At 40.4% G+C, this 21,839-nt stretch overlaps 1 protein-coding gene across 1 annotated transcript in view; it reads right to left on the bottom strand.

Moving 5' to 3' along the window:
- The window catches only part of LOC125465591 (hemicentin-2-like), a 103,708-nt gene that overhangs the window by 68,319 nt on the left and 13,550 nt on the right, over positions 1-21,839 (bottom strand). Inside the window, exon 4 of the mRNA XM_048559286.2 lies at positions 18,639-18,740. Within this exon, the coding sequence (XP_048415243.1) occupies positions 18,639-18,732 (94 nt within the window). The 5' untranslated portion in view covers positions 18,733-18,740. The remainder of the gene's footprint in view (positions 1-18,638; positions 18,741-21,839) is intronic.

Here is a 21,839-nt window from a genome sequence, read left to right as displayed (position 1 = left end):
GATGAAACTACATACTATTTCAAATGTGGTCTCACTAAAGTCCTGTTCCACTGCTGCAACCTTTACATATTATCACATTGCATTCCCCTTGCAATAAATCCAACTTTCTATCTGCCTTCCTAATGATTTGCTGTACCTGTATACTAATTGCTGTACTTGACCTTTAAGATCCCCATGCACTATAGAGTTCGGCAATTACTCTCCTTTCTTCGTGCTAGAGTGGACAAGTCCACATTTTCTTATATTATACTGTGTCTGCAAAGCTTTTGCCCACTCATTTAACAATCTAAACTCCTCTGTACCTGAAAAATTGCGTTCCTGCCTTACTTTGTGTTATCAGCAAATTTTGCAACATGCATTTGGTTCTTTCATCCAAGCCGTTGATATAGATTGTATTTAAGATCCAGCACTGAGCCCTACAGCATTTCACTAGCAACAGTTTAACAACCCAAAGATGGCATGTTTATCCCTACTATTTGCTTCTTTTTAATTAAGCAATCTTTTAACTGCATTAATAAGTCATCCACTACAACATGGGCTTTTATATTGTCTATGTGTGGTCGGAAATGATGCTCTTTCTTTACAAATTATACCATTTCCTGTATTGTACAATTTTCAAATGTTTGAACAATCATACAGAAATACCATTTATCTGTAGTGCAATATTTGCTTCAAACCTGTAAGTTTTTAATAGGCATCTAGAAGCCGCAGCCAATAAATATTACTGAAAATATTAATGAAAGAGGCGTTATGAATGTCAACGGGCAGTTTTCAGTTGCTTCAAGGCCACTGCCTATTGACAGCAGTCACATGGATAGTGTTAAATTTCAAGGGCAACTATTCCAACCATACAATAAAAAGTAAGTCTAAACAAATTTGCTTTGACGTGTGTCTGTATATTACATGTATCTACTTGATTTGATACCAATGCCCTATGTAGGCAGGGATAGCTTGTACACTGTGCAAAGCCAAGCAGAAACTAAGTAGTTTATCTGTTGATTTTCTGCATCTACAGTCTTTTGTTTCTGCATATATTAATTATACTCAATTTCCCTACAATTAATGGGGGGTTTTCCCCTTAATATGTGCAATATGTTCAAAATTTCCATTGTATTTTCTTCAGACATGGGATATTTTTTGTGAAGTGTTGGACTACTATGGTAGGAACGACATATATATTTTTCACAATATCAGATCGTCAAGGCTAATTCTTGTCTAGTTGTCAGTAAGGTGTTCAAATTGGCTGTCAGATCCACACTGTGGAAACAACCCAAAGCAGTGGTGGGTGGTGCACCTTTCAGGGATATTCTGAACTGCAGTAACTACTGTCAAATGATTAGTTCCAACTCTTCTATTCTACCTATATAACTTCCCAAAACACCCTGAAATTAATCACAGTCATTGGGTCACAATAATTCTTTAAGCATCCGAGCATTTAATAAACTATGCACAATACAACATTATAAATATATGGCCAAAACCTTGAGTTCATGTTTTAACACACCATTAACTCACAATCACTCATCATTTTTTCACTCCTTTCACTCAGTTTTGGATTTCTAAGATAAGAATGAGCTGAACTACAGCCTTCTAAGGGGAGGATATCCTCGCAGCTTGGCACAATGTGCACATGAAAGTAGACTGGTTGGGTGGAATGATTTGTATCTGTGCTATAAATTCTATATGAAACTATTTGTCATCACTGCATCCACCTACTGTGGGCTGTTATGAGCACCGAGCTTCATACGATGGTTATGTTTTAAGAAGTTCCCTTTATCTTAAGGCGAAACAGAACATTCTGAAAAAGGGAATTGTGGAGTCATGACAAATGTGTGTCTTGAAACAAACCCATGTGATCTCATTGCCATGGGGACAAAATCAAGCAGCAACTTATTAAAATGTCAAGTGATGGTTTTCACACTTTATACTCAGTGATTGACAGAAAGAAATGACAGCTGTTTTTTGAGAAGCAGTAAGACAAGGAAGTAATTACTGTCTACAAGCAGAGGAAGACTCTTTCCTGTTAACATCCAAAAATGATGCTGATCACAGTTTATTTTCAATTTGAAAGGAAACAGATAGAATATACTGGGCTCTTGGAGATTTAGTGAACAGCAAATCACCAAAGTAGCGAAAAATGGATCCAGGAAACTCAGGCTAAGATTAACAATTTCAAAGGACACATGAAATTTTGACCTGATATGATGGGGAGAAGTAAGCACGTTGTACAGCTGAATTGCACTGGCTAGTTTTTTACCTTCATCCTTTATAGTCATGTGCATTCAATGTAAAATAGAGCGAAAAGTATGTCGCATCACTCATACATAAGTGCAATTCACAGAATAAAATAAAAAACATAACTTAAACAGAGTCCAACTTGTCCTTCTGCGCTGCCATGGCATACCACTGTCAGAAGTTCACTCCGGGTTTCCCAGCCCATGCCATATCACGAGACAGCGTACCTCTCTGTGTTCCCCAGCCCATGCCATATCACAAGACAGCGTACCTCTCTGGGTTCCCCAGACCATACCATATCACCGAGACAGCGTACCTCTCTGGGTTTCCCAGCCCATACCATATCACGGAGACAGCGTACCTCTCTGGATTCCCCAGCCCATGCCATATCACAAGACAGCGTACCTCTCTGGTTTCCCCAGACCATACCATATCACCGAGACAGCGTACCTCTCTGGGTTTCCCAGCCCATACCATGTAACCGAGACAGCGTACCTCTCTGGGTTCCCCAGCCCATACCATGTCACCGAGACAGTGTACCTCTCTGGGTTCCCCAGCCCATACCGTGTCACCGAGACAGCGTACCTCTCTGGGTTTCCCAGCCCATACCATGTCACCGAGACAGCGTACCTCTCTGGGTTTCCCAGCCCATACCATATCACAGAGACAGCGTACCTCTCTGGGTTTCCCAGCCCATACCATATCACAGAGACAGCGTACTTCTCTGGGTTTCCCAGCCCATACCATATCACAGAGACAGCGTACCTCTCTGGGTTTCCCAGCCCATACCATATCACCGAGACAGCGTACCTCTCTGGGTTTCCCAGCCCATACCATATCACCGAGACAGCGTACCTCTCTGGGTTTCCCAGCCCATACCATGTCACCGAGACAGCGTACCTCTCTGGGTTTCCCAGCCCATACCATATCACCGAGACAGCATACCTCTCTGGGTTTCCCAGCCCATACCATGTCACCGAGACAGCGTACCTCTCTGGGTTTCCCAGCCCATACCATATCACAGAGACAGCGTACCTCTCTGGGTTCCCCAGCCCATACCATGTCACCAAGACAGCGTACCTCTCTGGGTTTCCCAGCCCATACCATATCACAGAGACAGCGTACCTCTCCGGGTTTCCCAGCCCACACTATGTCGCCGAGCCTGGGTACAGGGGCTCGAATACTTCACACCCCACCGCTGCCATCTGGTTCATTGTTAATGACTAGTTAATGCAATTGTATGTTTTATTTAGTTTGGCTATTAGTTGCCTGTTAAGTAACATTGGATCTATATTGAGCTTAGTTTGTTTAATTAACAGTGCTAAATCAAAAAACGCCTTGACCATAGGTTATTTCCATTATGTTTATGAAGTTATTGATAGTAAAAGAGGTCATAACAAGACTTCCAGGTTTAACAAAGAAAATTGGTTTGTGTTTGAGTTTTATGCCAGGCTGCAATCTATGCAAATGATAAATAACTTTTTCATTCTGTTAAAAACCAAAAGAACTGCGATTGATTGAAATCCAAAACAAAAAATAGAAATTGCCAGAAAAGCTCAGCAGGTCTAGTCGTATCTGTAGACAGAAATCAGAGTTAATGTTTTGGTTCCAAAGGCCCTTTTCCAGTTCCTGCTGAGATTTTCCAGCAATTTCTGTTTTTGTTTCTTCATTCTGTTGCTGTACTGAATTGGTGGCAGAGAAACTCATTGATCTAACATGAGATGTTGATGAAAAAGATAGGCCGAGTACTAGAAAGACATTTTTTCTCGTTCTTATGCTTCCGATGTTTGTAATTGGAAATATGTAACAATCTCTTACATAGACAGCCTCATTGCTATTGACCCTAATTGGCTGGATGGGCTATGAATGTATTTTTAAACCTATTAGGCAGGGGCTATAATGTTTTGTTAAGGGCCTTGTTGTTCTGCATTGAATGTTGTCCTAATTTATGTTTGATTAATTTCTGTGGTCCTTGAAATAAATTATTGTTTTCAGTCTTCATGGGGATGTATAAATTGGATATGTTGAAAAATATTTTATACTAGAGTGCAATATCTGAATTGGATTCCGGGAAACCTGGCATTAATTGACATATTTTAATTGATTGTTCTATTTCACTTGTATTTAATTTCTCTTCCAACTGACCTGAACTCATATTAACACTACTTTTGAAACAGTTTTTAATGGAGGTACACTTCAGAAATGTAGGTTGATTCAATACTGATTTAGTTTTCTTCTCCCCATTTGGCTGCCTTCTGAACTTAAAATACTGCATTCCAAGTACATCTGAACTGTTATCTTTTCAACTGGAGCAGAGGACAATATTATTGAAAAAAAAGGGTTAAGCATGGCCTTTTATAAAGAGGCAAACTTGAAGTATTCAGCTTACAGCCATGTACCTGGGGTTTAGAGATTGGAATTTCCAGCTTCGCTTTGTTATGATCTATGGGGTGACTGATTTCCTTAAAAATAAATGCAAGTTCCCAGTGACCATGTTAAGGTGATTGCACAGCAGATTTCAAGTTACAAGACATTACTTGTAATGCACAAAATAAATGCAACCTTGACCTAAGCACTATTTCAGTAGGTAGCTTTTCCTCTGAACTACTTTTAAAATGACTCTACCTTCATGGATATATTTCACTACATCTTTAAATAGACCTGTCCAGAATGGACGCAGAACCAGTCCAAAGTGTTTCTTAGATTCTGAGAGTTTGCTTCCGGTCTTTTTCCTTTTCCAGTTAGCAAATGTTTCATCCCCAAACTGGCTGCTTTGAGAGAGTTAAATTGTAGATTCCTTCCCCGACCAAAGCCAAACAATCCTTAAGACTCTTTAAATCGTTACAAAACCGATCTCTTCAATTGGAACAAGCACTCTGTAACATAATGTGTATGAGATATATTAATGCATATATACTTATTTATAACTTGTATCAAAGTTTACATTTTGAACTGGTGGCATATGGTCTTTGATCTGTGTATGAGAGGTTTTAATGATTAACTTGCCTGTACTTCTGGAGCCAAAGGTTATTTTTAAACTAGAATGATAAGGTGAGTTATTGGATCCTAATGGGAATTTGTTTGCATTGGGAGAGTTTATGAGCAGACAGAGTAAACTGTGAACAGCAGTAGATTGCTTAGAGTTAAAATAATTGAGAATTGTTTTATCTGCTTCAGAGAAAATCCATAGCTTGAAAATGTTTGGTTTCAGCTTGCACAACTCCTGGTGAAGTTTGAGATAAGAATAGAGAAAGGGGGTTCATTCAGGAAGCTTAGGAAATAGTTTACTTCACCGTAAGAATCTTAGTTTGAACGTTCCAAACATTGAACTATTTGGTTAGGACCCTGCATAGATTATGCAAAACTGGCAAAGTCTAAGCTCAGTTGTGTGAATAAATAAGGAAGAGACTGTCAACCTAACAAGACTAGGAATTGCAAGATAAAGCTAAGTCGAATCTCTAAACATGTTAGGAAGGAAAATCACCTCTGGTGTTTGAGTGCCTTAATGTGATGGTGTTCGAATAGAAGGGATTGTATCTTATACGTTTTGAAATTATTAAATTGCGTCATACATAAAGAAACTTGTTTATTCTATTTTGTGTAATAAACTTCTGTCTTACTGTTTAAACCAGATCTGTAGCATTTAGTAGTTGTGTTTCAGTGGAAGCCTACCTCATTAAATAAACAAAAACTATGATCTATCAAAGATAATGGGAACTGCAGATGCTGGAGATTCCAAGATAACAAAATGTGAGGCTGGATGAACACAGCAGGCCAAGCAGCATCTCAGGAGCACAAAAGCTGACGTTTCGGGCCTAGACCCTTCATCAGAGATCTATCAAGCCAGATTTCAGTCTGGATATCACTTATCCAGTAATAATATCAACTGTGAACTATAGAATATTGCTGCTTCTATGTCTTAGACACCTCTCTTTCTGTCAGATTCAGACAGAGTGACCCTGTCTGCAAAGTTTATCGACAGTTTAAGAAAATAACCTATAAGCTAATTCCACAATGACTCTCCATAGACTTCTTCTTCCAACAAAGCGCATTCCAATGGCAACATGAATTACATAAACCTCAGACCCAGGTAGAAATGTCTATTAGCTACATTCTGTCTTGAACTCCTTTCTATCTTGAAACTAAGTGGAAAGTTCAAAGTATAACCATTTTCACCTTGTAAATTTGGAAACCAGCAGCCCAGTCAGAACAAATGCTTTGGTCATTCCTTCCATGTGTGAACATCTTGCAAGAATAACAACCTGGGCTCCTCCTTAATCTTTAACACCCATGCCAGCCCAGGTTTGCTGTCAGTATAATAATCCATAACAGGCTGCAGAATCCCTTTTGCTTCTCCATTTTATCCTAAATTAAAGGCACACAGTCTCAAGGCATAACAATCTAGTAAAACCTAACATCTATAATAGCTGCTAACTGTTCATCTGTTTCTGGTTCATATAGCAGTTGATTTTTAATGACAAATAATATCTGGGTCTATTTAGGAGAAACCTGATAGCTCGTTAGGCTATTTCACTATTCCATTAAAAGTAAAAGAGGGAAGCATTGTTGGCTAAAGTTATTCTGATCTTTTAAAATATTTAGCAAATTTTCATAAATTCATGAAGAGAATTCAAATTTACTTTCTTAGTTGTGAAAATGATAGGCTGCAAAGCAGTATGTTTCCAAACAGCTGTCAAGTCACATGACTCTTACTTTTTAGCACTTTCATGTCTTACAGAAAAAATTAATTCTCTCATTTATGCGCGATGAGATTTGTGAATTAACAGCCCTGCTTCTGATCAAACTGTTTTATGTCTTCAAAAATGAAATAACCGCAGTCCAGGGACAGTGTGTCCCTGTTAGGGTGAAGGGCAAGCCTGGCCAGTGCAGGGAATGCTGGATGACAAGGGAAATTGAGATTTTGGTCAAGAATAATGGCAGAAGCATATGTCGGGTACAGACAACAGAAATTAATTGATTCTCTAAAACAGTATAAAGGCAATAGGTGTTTACCTATAAGGGCAAAAAAGGGGACATGAGATAGCCTTGGCAAATAGGGTTGAGGAGGATCCAAAGGGATTCTACAGATACATTTACGACAAAAGTGTAACTAGGGAGAGAATAAGGCACTTTAAAAGATCAGCAAGGCCACTTATGTGCGAAACGTTAGGAGATGAGGGAGATACTAAATGAGTATTTTGCATCAGTGTTCACTATGGAGAAGGATATGGAAGATGTAGAACATGGGAAAATAAATAGTGACATCTTGAAAAATGTCCATGTTACAGAGGAGGTGGCGCTGGTCGGCTTAAAATGCATAAAGGTGGATAAATTCCCAGGGCCTTATCAGGTGTACCCTAGCACTCTGTGAGAAGCCAAGGAAGTGATTGCTGGGCCCCTTGCTGAGGTACTTGCGTCAGCGATAGCCATAGGTGATGTGTTGGAAGATTGGAGATTGGCTTACATGGTGCCACTATTTAGGAAAAGGTGGTAAAGAAAAGTCAGGGAACTATAGACCAGTGAGTCTGACATTGGTAGTGGGCAAATTATTGGAAGGAATCCTGAGGGACAGGATTTACATGCATTTCGAAAGGCAAGGACTGACTAGGGATAGTCAACATGGCTTTGTGTGTGGGAAATCATATCTCATGAACTTGATTGAGTTTTTTAAAGAAGGAATGAAGAGAATTGATGAGGGCAGAGTGGTTGATGTGATCTATATGGACTTCAGTAAGGCATTCTACAAGGTTCCTCATGGCAGACTGGTTAGCAAGGTTATAATCACATGGAATACAGGTAGAACTAACCATTGGGATACAGAACTAGCTGAAAGGCAGATGACAGAGGGTGGTGGTGGTGAAGGGTTGTTTATCAGACTGGAGGTCTATGACCAGTGGTGCTGGTCCACTGCTTTTTGACACTTATATAAATGATTTGTATGTGAACACAGAGGGTACGGTCAGTAAGTTTGCAGATGACACCAGAATTAGTAGATAGCAAAGGGCTACCTCAGAGTACAATGCGATCTTGATCAGGTGGGCCAAGGAGTGGCAGATGGAGCTGAATTCAGATAAATGGGAGACGTTGTGTTTTGGAAAGACAAATCAGGGCAGGACTTATACACTTAATGGTAAGTTCCTGGGGAGTGTTGCTGAACAAACATACCTTGGAGTGTAGGTTCATAGCTCCTTTAAAGTGGAGTCACAGGTAGATGGATAGTGAAGAAAGCATTTGGTATGCTTGAGAGATAATGGGAACTGCAGATGCTGGAGAATCTGAGATAACAAAGTGTGGAGCTGGATGAACACAGCAGGCCAAGCAGCATCTCAGGAGCACAAAAGCTGACGTTCTAGACCCTTCATCAGAAAAGGGGAAGGGGGAGAGGGTTCTGAAATAAATAGGGAGAGGGGGGAGACAGATCGAAGATGGATAGAGGAGAAGATAGGTGGACAGAAGACTCCCACAGCTACCTGGAATACACCTCCTCCCACCCACTCAAAAATTCCATCCCCTATTCACAATTCCTTCACATCTGCCGCATCTGCTCCCAGGATGAGGCATTCCAACCCCCATACATCCCAGATGTCCACGTTCTTCAAGGACCGCAACATCCCCCCCGCAGTGGTCGAGAATGCCCTCGACCATGTCTCCCACATTTCCCGCAACTTATCCCTCACACCCCGCCCCCGCAATAACCGCAAAAGAGAATCCCCCTTGCCCTCACATACCACCCCACCAAACTCCGGATACAACGCATCATCCTCCGACACTTCCACCATCTACAATCCGACACCACCACCAAAGACATTTTTTCCACCCCACCCTTGTCTGCTTTCCGGAGGGACCACTCTCTCCGTGACTCCCTTATCCGCTCCACACTCCCCTCCTACCCCACCACACCCGGCACCTTCCCCTGCAACCGCAGGAAGTGCTACACTTGCCCCCACACCTCCTCCCTCACCCCCATCCCAGGCCTCAAGATGACCTTCCATATTAAGCAGATGTTCACCTGCACATCTGCCAATGTGGTATACTGCATCCATTGTACCCGGTGTGGCTTCCTCTACATTGGGGAAACCAAGCGGAGGCTTGGGCACCGCTTTGCAGAACACCTCCGCTCAGTTCGCAACAAACAACTGCACCTCCCAGTCGCGAACCATTTTAACTCGCCCTCCCATTCCTCAGACGACATGTCCATCATGGGCTTCCTGCAGTTGCATTAATGATGCCACCCGTAGGTTGCAGGAACAGCAACTCATATTCCACTTGGGAACCCTGCAGCTCAATGGTATCAATGTAGATTTCACAAGCTTCAAAATCTCCCCTCCCCCTACTGCATCCCAAAACCAGCCCAGCTCGTCCCCGCCTCCCTAACCTATTCTTCCTCTCACCGATCCCCTCCTCCCACCTCAAGCCGCACCTCCATTTCCTCCCTACTAACCTCATCCCGCCCACTTGACCTGTCCATCCTTCCTGGACTGATCTATCCTATCCCTACCTCCCCTTGTACACTCACCTTTACAGGCTCCATCCCTGCCCCTTTAACTTGTCTGTCTCCTCTCCACCTATCTTCTCCTCTATACATCTTGGCTCTGCGTCCCCCTCTCTCCCTATTTATTTCAGAACCCTCTCCCCATCCCCCTTTTCCAATGAAGGGTCTAGGCTGGAAACATCAGATCTTGTGCTCCTAAGATGCTGCTTGGCCTGCTGTGCTCATCCAGCTCCACACTTTGTTATTTGGTATGGTTGCCTTTGTTGGTCAGTGTATTGAGTATAGGAGTTGGGAGGTCATGTTGCAGCTCTACAGGACATTGGTTAGGCCGCTTTTGAAATACTGCGTTCAAATGTGGTGTCCCTTCTATAGAAAAGATGTTGTGAAACTTAAAAGGGTTCAGAAAAGACTTACAGGGATTTTGCCAAGGTTGGAGGGTTTGAGCTATTGAGAGAGGCTGAATAGACTGGGGCTATTCTCCCTGGAGCGTTGAAGACTGAGGGGTGACTTTGTAGAGGTTTATAAATCATGAAGGATATGGATAGGGTAAATAGACAAGGTCTTTTCCCTGGGTGGGGCAGTCCAAAACAAGAGGGCATAGGTTTAAGGTGAAAGGCGAACGTTTTAAAATGGACACAAGGGGGCAACATTTTCATGCAGTGGACGGTGCGTGTATGGAATGAGCTACCAGAGGAAGTGGTGGAGGCTGGTACAATTACAACATTTAAAAGGATGGGTATATGAATAGGAAGGGTTTAGAGGGATATGTGCCAAATGCTGCAAATGGGACTAGACTCATCTTGGATACCTGGTCGGCATGGACAAGTTGGACTGAAGAGTCTGTTTCTGTGCTGTATGTCTCTGTGCATCTCTATGACTCGAAATGCAAATGATGAGATGAAAAGAGAATCAATCACTTGTCCACCCTCCCATTTCTGATCTGTTGTCCTGTTTACACCCTTTCAGTTTAAATTATAATTGAATCTTCCAGTGCACATTTCAAAGCGCTCCTTACAATGAACTTTACAAGCAACAATGAGAAAATATGAAACAATATTGAAGTAGCAGCAAGTTGCTACCTTATTTTGGATCTTGACCAAATTTCCCACATCTGTCAACATTTGCAACTTTAAGAAAAATCTTTAGTGGCTCCCTTAAACCACTTGACCAGAACAAAATAATTAGGCAGAGTCAGTCAGCACAGAAGGAAACCCATTCAGCCCATCATGTCATACTGGCTGTCTATAAGAAATAGCAATTATTCTCACCATCTGCTCTATTAACAAGAATTTTTCTTCTCTATGTTTCAGTTCTCCATTTGTTCAAGAGCCTGAAATTCTTAGGCTTTATTTTAAAATCAACCTGCTCAGAAGTATAATGGTATATCTCTGGAGCTGGTCGGCCTAGAATCCAGGCTTTCCATCTCACAGGTTTGAACACTATCACTGCATTACAAGACCCCTAGAAGTTCTTAACTAATTTTAGGGGGGGTGGGAGGGTATCCTAGGGGAATTATTGCGAGACGATTAATCCAGAGGTCAAGGATTGTTTTGGGGACCAAGTTTGAATCCTGCCATGGCAAAAGACAGAATTTGAGAACTATTTTTTAAAAGCTGCAATTAGGAATCTAATGATGATCACAAAACCATTATCGACTATTTGGGAAACCAGCTGGTTCACTTATGTCCTTTAGGGAAGGAAGATACCATCCTTAACTGGTCTTGCCTGCCTATGACTCCAGACCTACAGCAATGTTGTAAATTCTTAACTGCTCCGAAGGGAACTAAGATGGGTACCAAATGTGGACCCAATCAGCAATGCTCATCTGCTCTGAATGAGTAAGACAAATCTATGTGGCATAGTAACATTTAGCTGGTCTGCGAGGAGCATAAACACCAACATAGATTTGATGGGCCAAATGGTCTGTTTCAGGGCTGTAAAATTCAGTGTGTCTGGTATAAGCGATTGCTTTAAATAAAAAAAAAACTGATTATAGCAGATGACATTTAGGGATAGGTGATAGTTGCAGTGATATACGATAATGTGATCAGGTTTTTAAGAGTTACTAAACAGTGAACACAGCACTAACAAAATAAAAGAAATAAAAAAATTAGGAACAGAATACACTACTGATCAGAAAAAGTCTTTACAATTCAAGTTCTGTCTTTTTTAAAGCAGGAATTTTATATTCCCTGCAGAATATCAACTGATGCTGATATAATTACTTTTTCGTATTATTACAGGCTTGCCTGTATTGTAGTTTCAGCCATGCTCTTGTTTATTAAATCTTCACCTCAAACGGATTCAAAGTTGATTGTCTTCTGAAGAGCCTTCATTCATATCATTTTTAATAAGAAGTTGCATTGATTGTTTAAATCTCTGGAGAGCCTACATTCCTGTAGGATATGAATGACAGTGAGTTCTGTTAAAATTGCAAAGCCTTCAAAGCACTACTTCTGTTGATTTGATTTGATTTTCTCATTGTCACATGCACTTAGGTATAGTGACAAGTTCTTTTTTCAGGTGCAGTACAGGCAGATCATACCATACAAAGCGCGTCAGTAATAGAACAGAGCAAAGAGTACAATATTATGGCTGCAAAGAAAGTGCACAGACAGCAAAATCACATTAAATATATAATTTGTCTGCAACAATGGCATCTTTTCATGTTTGAAGTCAGGCTGCTTCCAGTTAGAACTTCAAGCTTCATTGTCAAAAATTGTTATCTTTAATCAATAAATAAATAAATTAGAAATTGGAACAGAGTTGAGGAAAAACGTCTTCCCCCAGAGAGTGGTGGATATATGGAATGCCCTGCCCCAGAAGGCAGTGGAGGCCAAGTCTCTGGATAGTTTCAAGAAAGAGATGGACATAGCTCTTAAAGATACTGGAATCAAGGGTTATGGGGATAAGGCAGGAACAGGATACTGATTGTGGATGATCAGCCATGATCATAATGAATGGTGGTGCTGGCTCGAAGGGCTGAATGGCCTACTCTAGCACCTATTGTCTATTGTCTATAAATTCTACAAAATGAGGTATGAGTTAGTTCATTCTTAGATTATTTGATCCAGTAATTTTTGCACTAGCAACAGATCCCAGTTAAAATAGTTATTGTAATACAAAATTCAGCAATGATCACACAAAGAATCATTGTCAATATGTGCCCACATATTTTCATGAATCTCTGGGTGGAATTTTCCACCAGCCCCAGATTGGGCTGGCAGGTGGGTTGGTGGGGTGGGGTGCAGAAGGAGTAAACTTGGTTCCTTGGCAGCAGTGCCCTGTGCATTGCCTACGATTTCTGTTGGCATTTTACCTGCAGCCAGGGACATAACAGGATGCCTGCAAGCCCTTGAGGCCCTTAAATTGCCAAACGAATATTGACATAATGACATTTCTCCAATCACCTCTAATATTTTACTAATTGTGAGAGATGCACAGATCATATTCCGAATGGTCACTTCACACTTAGGGAAGGATGCCACCTTGTTTGTATCCAATAGAAGGCACCCCTATGATCCAGCCCTCATCTGCTCCCTATTCACTATCAGCTTCCCGAACCAGTCCTCCACTCCCTTCCTAAAGCCTGTCTTGCAGGTCCATTTCACTGGCTGACAGCTCTCAGGGGCAGACTGGAAGTTCAAGTCCTGCCCAGAACCAATTAAAATCAGCTTAGTCTTGATTTGATTAATTTGTTTTGTTTAATATTTGTCAGTTACATCCTAGGTAGAGTGAAAAGTGAATAATGTCGCCATGTTCTGGCGCCATCTTGGATTACAGAATAAATTAATGAATAAATTGCATAAATTGTAAAATACTGAAGAAATTAATGTCACTGAAACTGAAACAAATTCAAAAGTTCATCTTTCCATCTCTGTAGACTTTACCGTCTCTGCTCAACCATCCAACATCATTCCTGGGGTTCTGGCACCGAGCTGGAGATGGTCACACTGCGCAGCCAAACTGTCTTCCCAGCCAAACTGAGGCAGGCCTGCTCCTGGTGACACTGCCTCTGCATTATATCCAGGTGGCTGTTTTCATTTTAATCTTTAAATCTGAGTCAAAAGCACTTACAACTTTCAAATGAGCATATGTGGCATTTGGCACGTTTGCTTCAAAGGCTATTTGATAGGAAAGGTCTTTCTATACCAGAGAAAACAGAATGACTGGCAACATCAAAACGTAAGGTCTTCAGTTGTGTTCAGGTCTGTGGCCTTTTTCTCTCACAAACCACCAGTTATGTGTAAGATTGATACTAGACTATTTAAAACATTACAATAGAACATAAAGGGAATCCTTCAAGTCTAAACAGCAGAATACAAGCAGAATACAGAATAGAAACATTAGTTAATATACAATAGAGATGATAGATTGGGTAATGTGTTGCAGCTGTAACATATTGGAGTGTCTGGACACCAAGGTGATCCACAGTGAAATCCATCTGTATCAAGTGTCTACAGTTCGCAAAACTGCGGATCTGAATGGAGGAGCCTGAGTTACAGACACTGGCTACATGAGGCAGGGGAAAATTACCTAGAGACATTGCTCTTGGAGGCAGTCACAGCCCTTAGACTAGGTGATTCGAATTTGATCTGCAATCAAGGACAGGAGATTGTGATTGAACCAACTGGAATTGCTGAGGGAATTCAGCTGGTCTGACAGCATGTGTGGAACAGAAAGCTTTGTAAATGTTTTGGGTCCAGTAACCTTACTTCAAAACACTGACCTGATGAATGGAATAACCAGTACTGTGAATGAGCTTTAAAGTTATTAATGGCAGGAAAGAGGGTTTGGGAGAGGGAAAATGCAGTTTACAAAGCAAAGGGATATAGCAGCATTGCAAGGCAACTATTTGGACAATATTCCTCAGTGGGACAGGAATAGACAGCGTACAAACATAGAAAAGCATCAACGACTGGAGCCAAAAGAGAGTGAAATGGCAAAAAGACTAAATTAAAAGCGCTTTATTTAATTGCATGTAGCTTATAGAACAAAATACACTAATTAATGACACAAATAGAAGTTAATGGTATGATCTTACAGCCATTACAGAGATGTGGTTACAAAGAGAACAAAGGTGGGGACTAATTACTCAAAGGCATGTGACTTTTCAAAAGAACAGGCAGGAAGGAAAGGGTGATGGGAGAACTTTGTTAGTATGGCAAGTATTTTATTAACCAGCACCGACGGGACCAGGAATGTACCAGTTGATCAAATATCCTGGTTGATCAAGAAGTCTACATAATCAATGTAAAACACATACTAAGTAAAAGAACCATTATGCAAGAGAGTATACACATCACTCTTACGCATAATTTACAGCATAAATAATAATGCAACTTTGCCTTAAATAAAATTCACCAGCAGACAGCCTGCTCACTTGCACCCTCAAAAGACTACTCCAACACCATAGGGATTGCAATAAGACAGTAAGCTTCCAGTTTTTCAGATTTATAATTTTTGTTGGCTTACTAAGAGCATCTGTCCTATGGTGCCAGTTAAACAAAGTTTGCTTTACAATATATAATACTTAGAATGGTAAGAAATGACCTTGGATTGGATGATGTGGAATCCATATGGTAGAAGTAAGAAATAACAAGGGGGAAAAGATACTGGTGGGAGTAATCTACAGGCCCACAAACAAAGTTGCTGGAAAAGCTCGGCAGGTCTGGCAGCATCTGTAAAGGCAAAACTGAGTTAACGTTTCGGGTCCAGTTACCCTCAGAACTCCAGCAATTTTGTTTTTGATCCTGTTTTATAACATCTGCAGGTTTTTCGGTTTTTATTTTGTATTCAATAGGCCCCTAGTTGTAGCTGGGCAATAAGTCAGAGAATAAATCAAGAGATGATGAGAACAAGTAAAATAAAAAAGCACAATAATCACAGGTGGAAATAATCTTTACATAGATTGTGAAATTCAGTTGACAGAGGGAGCCAGAAGGAAGAATTCATAGAGTATATTCAGGACTGTTTTCTAGAACAATATGTAGTGGGATTAGTAAAGTATAATGAAGCAGAGTTAATAAATGATCTAAAGTAAAAGATCTCCTGGAAAACAATAGCCAATTTACTATTTGCCTTGAGAGTGAGAACCTTGGGTCAGGACAAATGGTGCTAAACTTATACAAGGATAATTATAAAGGAATGTGGGCAGAGTTAGGTGGAGTAGACTGGGAGAGAGAAAAAGATGGCTGAGGAACCATGGCAGATATTTTAAAATAACGTTAATGAATCACAGGAAAGATATATCAGAGTGAGGAAGAAGTCTAGAAAAGGATAAACCAACCCAGGTAAACCAAACAAGCCAAAGAAACCAAAAATTGAAAATATGGCAAAGATCAGTGGTCAGCAGAGGACTGGGAAAGTTTTAAAAACTGACAAACAAAAGGGGACAAACTAAATTGAGAGTAAATTAGCAAGTAATATCAAGAAAGAAAGCAAGAACTTCTTTAAATGTACAAATAAGAGAGAGGTAAAAGTGATCATTGGACCCCTCCGAGGCCAGAGAAATAATAGTAGGCAGCCAGGAAATGTCAGAAAAGTTAATAAATGCTTTGCATCAGTTTTCAAAGTAGAAGCCATTAATAGCATTCCAAAACATTAAATGGCCAAAAGGCAAAACTGGACAGGGAGGAACATATACAAGAATTATAAATGGGAGTGAGACCCAGGTCTACATAATCGGTCATCCAGATAGGAAAGGGATGAGGAGAAATTTCTTCTTTCAAAGGGTAGAGAATCTGCGGAATTATTAACCACAGAGGACTGCAGAGATTATTTTGTTAAACATTATCTATCTCAGCCTTGAATATACTTATCAGTAAGGGATTCAAGGGTTATATGGAAAAGGCAGGAAAGAGGAGAGGAGGATTATCAGATCAGCCATGAACTCAATGAAAGACTCTTTCTCCTGCATCTTTTTGTCTAATGATCTAACCAATTTTTTTTTCCTGGTTGATGCAGCAATATTTCTCTCCAATAATTATCGGGAGACTGTATTCAAAGTTCTGTATATTCCTTGAGTATAAAACTAACTTTCCACAGCCTGAAGGTTTCCAGCAAAACAACTCAGTGACTCCACAACTGATGAAAATGAACATTACAATGGTACATGAATTATAAATCAAAGAATTTATTATATATTATAACATTTCTGCGAACAGTGCAAAAGTTCTTTCTGTCACCTGCAAATTGCAACTGATCAGGAAATGTTAATGAGTCCTCAAATGAAGAAGGTTTGTGGTGAAAATTAAATGGTGATTATTCTTAATTAAATAGAGTCTTAAAGCTTCCTTCTACCTAATTATACAACTTCCACCTGATTTAAAACTACGAACACATTGTCCCTCCTAACGTCCTCTCAGTATTCTCTCAATGCCCATGACATTTAATAGAAATTCTCCTTTTGATCACTGATTTCAGTCTAATCTGCGACATGGAATGGTTACAGCACAGAGAGGCCGATCAGTCCATTGTGTCCATACATAATAGCCGCTCAACTAGCCCCAGCCTACGAATTGTTTCTCTGCACATAATTATCCAATTCCCTTTTGAGAGTCACAATTGAATCTGCCTTCACCGCACTCTCAGGCAGTGCTATTTGCTGGATAAACCATTTTCCTTATGCGGTGTCTGGTTCTTCTACCAATCACATTTTTCACATTCAGTCTAGTTCTGAATTGTGTTGTCAACCTATCAGCCACTTGCATTATTTGTTGGGTTTATCTTGCTCTATGTCTCTTTGGTCATCCAGGGAATTCTGGCTTTGTTTGCCCTACCTTTCCCCTATGTAGGAATGTGTTTTGACTGCATCTGAACTATCTCCTCTGTAAAGGCACTCCATTCTTCAATTACAGTCTTCCCTTCTCGCCTCCGATCCTAGGTTTTTTCCTCACTCAAGGGAAATTAGTCCTCCCTTAATAAATTATTTCTAATCATTAATAAATGTTAATAATAAATATGTTAATAAATTAATACATTTTAAATTATTTTTGGTCTGGACTGCTCCTTGTATTTTTAAACTAAGCCTTGTGCCAACCTGCTCGCTGTCCCCTAAATGACCACTGATCCATTTGTCCTGCCTCATTCCTGAAAACAACTCCAGCATTACATCTTGAGTTCAAAAATCAGAAGCAATCAGCAAGAAATGCTCGGGAAGAGGAAACTGAAAATGAATCCTGAGCACCTTAACTGAAGTTAAGAACAAGCTTTAGTGTTTAAATGTCATACTTCTGGATGAGCAACGGAAAGCAGCAAAATGGTTTTGGTCATTCAAATAGGGTTTGGTAAAGTTTTGTTGATGGTCAAACAATTCAGAGTTACAGTGGGTGTCATCACTATTTCCTACACAAATTACCTCAGTGAGGAGAAAAATAACTTGCAAATAAGTCAATCTCATTTGCATTTACACTTTGCATCCACTAAAACCAAGTCAAATTCCTCACCTAACATATGATGGTCTGGGCATAGCATATCATTTGAGATTTCTGTTTTTCATCAAAAGACAAAGATCTACCATTTTCAACTAATGGTGAAATTTTGTGTTCATCACTGTGATTCTAGCTTAGGTGTCCTTCCTTGATATGACAAATTACTGCTCATTTTCCTTTCTAACTATTAAAACTATTTATTGAACAATCTAGGAGAAGGGAAAGCAATGTTGAAATTCATTAGGAAGAGCTTAATTATGTAATAAGTAACTTAGCAACTAATGCTGTAAAATTTGTCAGGACTTTTTTGTTAAGAGATAATAAATACAGTTGTTAAAATAATGCAGTATCATCCATTTAATATATTCAAAAGTCTGGTTCTTTGACTTTCTCCGATTAGTTTCTATCAACAACACCATGATTTTCTTTCCTTCGTTGGCAGTTTCCAAGTAACAGCTACCATTGATGACCTGACTTACCAAGCTCTGCTGCACAAATGCTGTTCCATATATAGCAGTCCTGGATTACACTCCAGAGCAGGAAACACACAACTGCAATGCTTGCCTTTTCCATCACCTGGGCTGAAAAACAATATCATTCCACACTAGAAAACAATGAATTCCACTTCCGACACAGATCCCCAACTCACAGGCAATTGTCTGGCTTTAACAGAGATACTACTTTTCTGTGATGATAAAGGGGAATTATTATTCATATATAAAATATACACACAGAAAAATACCCAGGCACTAAGCTCCATCATATATTTGTTTTAAACCTGTTCGGGTTATTGCACACCTCTGGAGCAGGTGGAACTTGAACCTGGGCCTCTCAGGCAATGGGGTTGGGACAACTACCACTGAACCACAAGAGGGCCCTTGAGGTAACTCCCACCTGTAATGGTACAATTACACAGACCAATGACCCAACCATCACCTGCAATCACCAAAATGAAAAAAAACTAGCTCACGAAGACAATCAATGTGACTGCAAAAGCCCAATATTTCCTCATAGCTATAAATGGCTACAAAGTAAATCTCCTTCGCAGGTAATGCCTTTGCTCATAAAAACCAAAAAAAGTTTTGTTTTATTATTCATTTGTGAGTGCAGACTGGTTGCCCTTGTGAAGGTGCTTGAAATGCTGCAGTCCATACTTTTACAATGCCGTTAGGGAGGGAATTCCAGGATTTTGATCCAGCAACGCTGATGGAAGAGCAACACTTTTCCAAGTCAGGCTGAGTAAGCGGCTTGGAGGAGAACTTGCAGGTGGTGATTTTGACATATAATTTTAAAGGAGCTTTAGGGCAACAAAATGTCATCAGTCTGAGGCAGTGACTCTCTGTGAAGCGAGATTGCTCAAAGGCATTCCATCTGGTCCCACAACTGCACTCCTCTTTAATATCCCAAACATCCTTTTTAAAATCCCATTTCAAAATCTTAAACTTTGTTCTGAATTTCTCTAAACCAAGTAGTCCAATTCTCCAAGCCAATCTTGATAAATAAGAGCTTTCAAGTTAGGTACTATTCTGATCAGGTACCGCTACCTTTCCAACCCCAACTCTGCACCTTTATCATCTTTGCCCATACGCGTAAGTGAAACCAGGATGCTGTAATCCAATTGTAGGGAATAAAAGGCTTCGATTCAGAAATCTAGCATTTTTCCTTTTTACCCCAGAACAAAAGCCTGGTATTCTGGATTTGAAGACAAGTAACACTGTCTTCGCTTAACTACCCCCATAATTTGGCATTAAATAATATCAAAACCAGGATTTCGACAGTGCTCAATTTTCCTTTCTGACATATTTTTATAACTTGTACATTTTTAATATTCTTCGTTTTGGTATTATTTAATGCTATAGTGTGGGGGTAGTTAAATCAAGGCAGTGTCACTCATCTTGTAATTCAGAATATCAGGCTTTTGTTCTGGGCTAAAAAGGCAAAATACTGGAATTCTGAAACAAAACAAATTTGAAATGTTAACACTATTGTTCTGGGATGATGGAATTGAAATGTTAACACTATTGTTCTGGGATGATGGATTTGATATGTTAACACTATTGTTCTGGGATGATGGATTTGAAAGCCACCAATGCCCATGATGAAAATTTGAATTCAGTATAGCCTGGAATTAAAAGCTAGCTCCATGATAGCCATGTCAATTGGTATAAAAACCCATCTGGCTCACTCATGTCGTTAATGGAAAGAAATCTGCCATTCTTACGTAGACTGGTCTACTTGTGACTCCAACAATTTCTCATTGAGTCATAGAACTGTACAACATAGAAACAGACCCTTCAGTGCAACTCATCCATGCCTTCCCGATATCACAAACTAATCTAGTCCCACTTGCCAGTATTTGGCCCATATCCCTTTGAATTCTTCCTATTCAGGTAGACATCCAGATGCTTTTAAAATGGTGTATTTGTACCAGCCTCCACCACTTCCTCTGGCAGCTCATTCTATACATGCACCACCCACTGCGTGAAAAATTGTCACTTAGGGGCCCTTTTAAATCTTTTCCCTCTTACCTTAAACTTATGTTCTTTAGTTTTGGACTCCCCACATTGGGGAAAACTATTCACCCTATCCACGACCCTCATGATTTTATAAATCACTGTAAGGTCATCTCTCGACCTCTGGCACCCCAGGGAAAATAGCCCCAGCCTATTCAGCCTCTCCCTAAAGCTCAAACCCTCCGACCCTGGCAACATCCTTGTGAATCTTTTCTGAACTCTTTCAAATTTCACATTTTTCTTATAGCAGGAAGACCACAGTTGAATGCAGTATTCCAGAAGTGGCCTAAACAATGTCCTGTACCGCCACAACATGACCTCCCAACTTCTACACTTAATGCACTGACCAATAAAGGCAAGCATACCAAAAGCCTTCTTCGTTATCCTGTCAACCTGCAACTGCACTTTCAAATAGCTACGAACCTGCACTCTAAGGTCTCTTTGTTCAGCAACGTTCCCCAGGACCTTATCTTTAAGTGTATAAGTCCTGTCCTGATTCACCTTTCAAAAATGCAACATCTCACATTTATCTAAACTAAACTGCATTTGCCACCCCTCAGCCCATTACCCCATCTGATCATGGTCCCTTGTACTTTGAGGTAACCTTCTTCGCTGCCAACTACACCTTCAACTTTGGTGTCATTTTGAAAACGAGCTAACCATATCTTCTATGTTCACATACAAATCATTTATATAAATGACAAATAGCAGTGGACCCAGCACACTGGTCACGGTCCTCCAGTCTGAAAAGCAACCCTGCACCAACACCCTGTGTCTTCTATCTTTGAGCTAGTTCTGTATCCAAATGGCCAGTTCTCCCTGTGTTCCATGGGAATCTAACCTTGCTAACCAGTCTATCATGAGGAACCGTGTGGAATGCTTTACTGAAGTCCATATAGATCATGGACTCCCGACACCTACCAACATTACCCTTCACCCTGACATACTGTGTGGAAACAGGCCCTTTGGCCCAACAAGTCCACACCAACCCTCAGAGCATCCCACCCAGACCCATCCCCCATAACCCACCTAATCTACACATCCCTGAACATTACAGGCAATTTAGCACGGCCAATCCGCCTAACCTGCACATCTTTGGACTGTCTGAGGAAATCGGAGCACCCGGAGGAAACCCACACAGACGCGGGGAGAATGTGCAAACATCCT

The sequence above is a fragment of the Stegostoma tigrinum genome, chromosome 29 (genome assembly GCF_030684315.1).
Source record: "Stegostoma tigrinum isolate sSteTig4 chromosome 29, sSteTig4.hap1, whole genome shotgun sequence".
Lineage (NCBI taxonomy): Eukaryota > Metazoa > Chordata > Chondrichthyes > Orectolobiformes > Stegostomatidae > Stegostoma > Stegostoma tigrinum.
Note: the sequence above shows the minus strand (reverse complement) of the source record. Positions and strands in the feature narration are given on the sequence as shown.